Below are 4,433 nucleotides of genomic sequence, written 5' to 3' on the forward strand. Positions count from 1 at the left end.
ACAAATGTATTACATATGCAAAATAAATGAGAGAGGTGTTTCTCAAAAATGAAATGGTATCTGTTTGCACCTCCACACTCATGCTGCAACTTATTTTGAGAGCCTGACCTATCTGAAAGCAATGTTTTTCTTTATGCAATAACCTGCGTATGAGGGTGTGTCCATGTCTGAGGGAGCACGTGCTTGTCTCCAGGTCCTTGAATATCGTGGTGAACAGGTGAGACGCAGCATTGCAGATCTTCGGGAGGCACGCTACCGGTTAGAAGGCAAAGACTGCTACGTGAGTTTACAACAACTACTACAACTAAATCTTAATCATTAACTAGTTGGTTGGCTATATGGATATATATTTTTTTACTATTACTCTTTCATAATATTCAAGTGGTTCAAGTTAAGTGCAACCTGGCGTTGCAGATCTTAGGGAGGTATGCACCAGATGGATTTGAGACCATTCTGGTGATAAAAATTCTTGCAAGCATTTTTCTTAATTGAACTTGCTTTCCTCCTCCTTCCTCCCATATTATCACTTAAATTAAAATACTAATCTATCTGCAGTTTTTGCATGCCATTCTTTCTTCTACCTTTTTTCTTCCGAGGACTAAGCTGTGATATGATTTTCTTTTGCGGCTTTTCAAGATCAGCGAAGAGGTAGTGGTAGATGTCACTGGCAAAGGAAACATTGCACGCCTAATAAACCACTCAGTAAGTTGTTTTTAACAAACTTGGAATTTTTTATTCTTCTGTTGGAGGGAGATCTTCCATTTCCTGCATTCTGCTTCGGCTGTCTCCTATGTATATGATTTCATGTCACACAACAAATATTTGACTTTATTACTTGAAATCCTAAGTTAAATGCTTGGAACCTTTTCTGTTTCATATTGTGGCACCCTGTAATTTTTTATTAATTAGTTCAAGGTTAAGGTTTCATCTTCTTTACTAGTCTTAATTTATCCTTGATACAGTGTATGCCGAACTGCTATGCAAGGATCATGAGTGTGGGTGATGATGAAAGCCGTATCGTACTTATTGCTAAGACAAATGTATCTGCCGGGGATGAGCTAACGTAACTCTCTCTCTCTCTCTCTCTCACTCTCAAACATTGGAATTTGTGATATTTTTCACTCTTAAATTCATTTTCTCTACTCATTTCTGGCAGATACGATTACTTGTTTGATCCTGAGGAGCCTGATGAATTCAAAGTTCCTTGTTTATGTAAAGCTTCAAATTTCCGGAAATTCATGAATTAGGTTATATACAGAACAATTATTGTTTCTCCGCAAGGAGCGCTAACCCAATCCCAAGCCTACGGGATCTGAGTCATACAAGATTTGTCCTTTTTGCCAAAAGGAAAATGTAATTTTTTGTTTCTTTTTTTTACTCCCTTAGACAATCTTTGAGCTTGATAAATGTTATAGGTTTGCCTGCTGTTTTAATTCAGGCATTTGTGTAAATTTGTTGACTCACCCTCATTCTCTTATAATTAAAAGCTAACCCATTTTCATTGTTAGTTGGAGCTCTTCATCAGAAGTCATGCACTCGTTAAGACATTGAAGTTGCTGGATCATTTTTTTCATGATGAGAGATTGGAGTTATATTGTCATTGGGTTGTTGCCCATGAAATTCAATATGACGAGGTGACTTCGACTCTTAAAGGAAAAATATCGTTCATATGCATGATTATCATAGGTCTACGTGCTTGTACTTTCTCTCCACTTTCAAGACATCCACCATTCACTTCAAAAATACAATTGAGAAGCCACTTAAAACAGGTGCAATAAAATAAAATTGGAAAAGGAATTAAGAAACTAACCAGCTCATTTTAGTGTTTTAATTTGGTCCTACAACAATCAGATTTGCGGAAAAATCTTAACAAAATAAAATTGCCTTGAAATTATTTCCATCAGTCATTAAAAAGTTTGGCACAGTGAACACAAAAAAAACTCTGTTATCTTTGAAGAAGATGTCAATTAATAGAAAATCTTTACCTCAACTCTTTACAGTTGTCAACCAATGGAATTCCACAATTAGACATAATAAGTTTTAACTAAACATAGATTCCTCAACTTTCCATACATATGCTTTAAAATTGAAGCAAAAAGAAAATTATTGCGCCACTTCATCTGCGATTAGCTTGTTCATTCTCTTCTTCTTCAACCTTTACCAAAATAAAATAAAGTTGTTCTTCAATTCGAAAAGACCACACTTGAATTATATCACCTTTTTTCACTCCAATCTTCTTCTTGAAATCATTCCAGTGAGTGCGAAACACAAATGACGTGCAAGTTTTCCTGTTTGATTTCCCCAAGTTCCATTGCTTGAAAATCATGTCACTAAGTTTAAGATTGGGATCGATCATGATCTGCACTTTCATCTCTTCATTCTTTTCTAACTTTTCCCTTTCAACTTCTTTTAAGAACTCACATAGTATTTGCCTCTCGGGCATTGATAAACGACTCTGAGCATCCTGTGTATCAGTGTCCGTGATTGCCTTTTGTATCACTAACTGCAATTCAGTACCATGCATCTCCTTGATCTTCTTCTTGAATTCTTGAGGCAGGTCTGGGGGTGTCACTGGTAATGAACCCTTCGCTATGCCATTCTCACTTTTAGAGTTCCCCTTTCTATACCTTTTTCTCCTTTCTTGACCATTCTCAAATACTACATCCCAGTTTTTGTCTTTCTCACAGTCAGGATTTTCTCGTTTCAATGAGGTATTTATTCTCACATTCTTCTTCTGATTCAGTTCTTTCCCAAACTTAATTGCGCTACTCAGTAATTTTTCTCCCACAAACTCTTTTTCCTTAATTGCAATACCCTTTTCTTCAACATGTGAAATTATTGGCTTTTTCAAAGTTTTCTCTCTTAACAACCTCTGTGTCTTCGCCATGTTCATCCTTTTCTTTCTCTCCTTTTCCTCTCACTTGACACAAGAAATTTCTGTAACCGCTAACAAGGCTTCAAACTTTGTCACCTTCTTATTAATATCAACATGATGAAGCTTAAGGTCTTCAAGAGTTAAAAGGCCAACACCTGATTCCTTCCTTTCTCCACAGTCGGAGATTGATGAGGAGGAAGCCATCGTACTACACAGAAAGAAAAAGAATTTGACTTCTGTAATGAACTTCTATAAGTTTACGTTTATTTTGAAAGCAAATAATAATAATAATAATAATAATAATAATAATAATAATAACAATTTCCCTCTTCCCAAAAAAGAAAATCTCTTTACGGGAGAAATACTATTAAAACCGCAATTACAATACACAACACTTACAACATTCAATCCCATAAGTGGTCAAAACAATACTCATTAAACACATTCGAACAGAACCACTGTACTTCATGTAAATGTGCACATGTACATTGATTATAAACCAAGCAACAACCAACAAATCAATCAGTTACCAGTTTTTTCAGATACATGCTTCACTGAACGCATGTCTTCACCATCAAACAATTTCTCACTCTTCCCCTCCTATCTCTCTCCTTTTCCCTTTCCCTCTCTCTGCCCCTCTCCCTATCAGTTCCAACTTCTCTCTCCTTCTTTCGACTACTTGATTCCCTATGCTTTCCCACTCTTTCGACTGCCCTTTTTCACCACCTCCTCGCTCTCACCATATGCTCCAGCACTCTCATCTCTCCTCTTACTCCTGGATTCACTCGACTTCTCCTTCAACTTCTTCGTCCCCTCCCCTCTATCAACATCTCCGCCATTCCACCTATCATTCACGCCATCCTCAACTCTCTCCATAACCCGCTTTGATGACGAATATTCCTTTAGGTACCTCCCATTTCTAGAGCCAAACGAGTCTTTATTGTCCTTAGACTCGAGCTTTCGCTTCTCACCAGAGCCAGACTCCTTGGGAAGTCTAACAGCCCTTGCATCTCTCGAGCCATGTTTGCTCGCGTGAACTTTGCGGCTCACTGACAAATACTATAAACCCTAATTTCGAATCTGAGGACTCTATAAACTCTCGAATAGAGATTGAAACCCTAACCCCGAAGCAGCATAAAAAAAGTAGGAATTAAAAGTAGAAATCAAAACCGTAATTTAATTTTCTATTGAGGGTTAAGAGAATTGAAAATAATTCTGCTTCTACGTATAATCTCATGTTTACAAAGAATTGCATTCATGTTAAATGACAAACTAGATCCAAAAATAGAATAAAACGAGCAATTTTAATCGTCACTTCAATATGGTAAATAAACAAAAGACTGTTCTACTAATAGAAAAAAATTCCCTAGTGGTGATTTTTGTTTCAGGGTTCTTGAAAGCCAACGTAAAAGCACTGAGAAAATCTGAAGAGTGATAAAGATGTGACTTGAGCTAGAATAATTTTACCAATGTCTTAATATGCACTGCTTTAATTTCCTGTTAACGAAAGGTTAAGAGAGTTTAAAATAATTCTGCTTCTATGTACAATCTCATGTTT

General features: G+C 36.6%; 1 protein-coding gene across 1 annotated transcript; it reads right to left on the reverse strand.

Moving 5' to 3' along the window:
- Window positions 1-2,116: 2,116 nt before the first annotated feature.
- On the reverse strand, window positions 2,117-2,887 carry LOC110666198 (putative B3 domain-containing protein At3g24850). The gene has a single exon (XM_021826611.2). The coding sequence runs from the start codon at window positions 2,885-2,887 to the stop codon at window positions 2,117-2,119; it is 771 nt and encodes a 256-aa protein (XP_021682303.2).
- Between the last annotated feature and the right edge of the window lie 1,546 nt (window positions 2,888-4,433).

This window comes from Hevea brasiliensis, chromosome 17, assembly GCF_030052815.1.
Source record: "Hevea brasiliensis isolate MT/VB/25A 57/8 chromosome 17, ASM3005281v1, whole genome shotgun sequence".
Lineage (NCBI taxonomy): Eukaryota > Viridiplantae > Streptophyta > Magnoliopsida > Malpighiales > Euphorbiaceae > Hevea > Hevea brasiliensis.

Coding starts and splice junctions, on each gene's coding strand:
- LOC110666198 (XM_021826611.2), bottom strand. CDS start 2,887: ATGGCGAAGACACAGAGGTTGTTAAGAGAGAAAACTTTGAAAAAGCCA.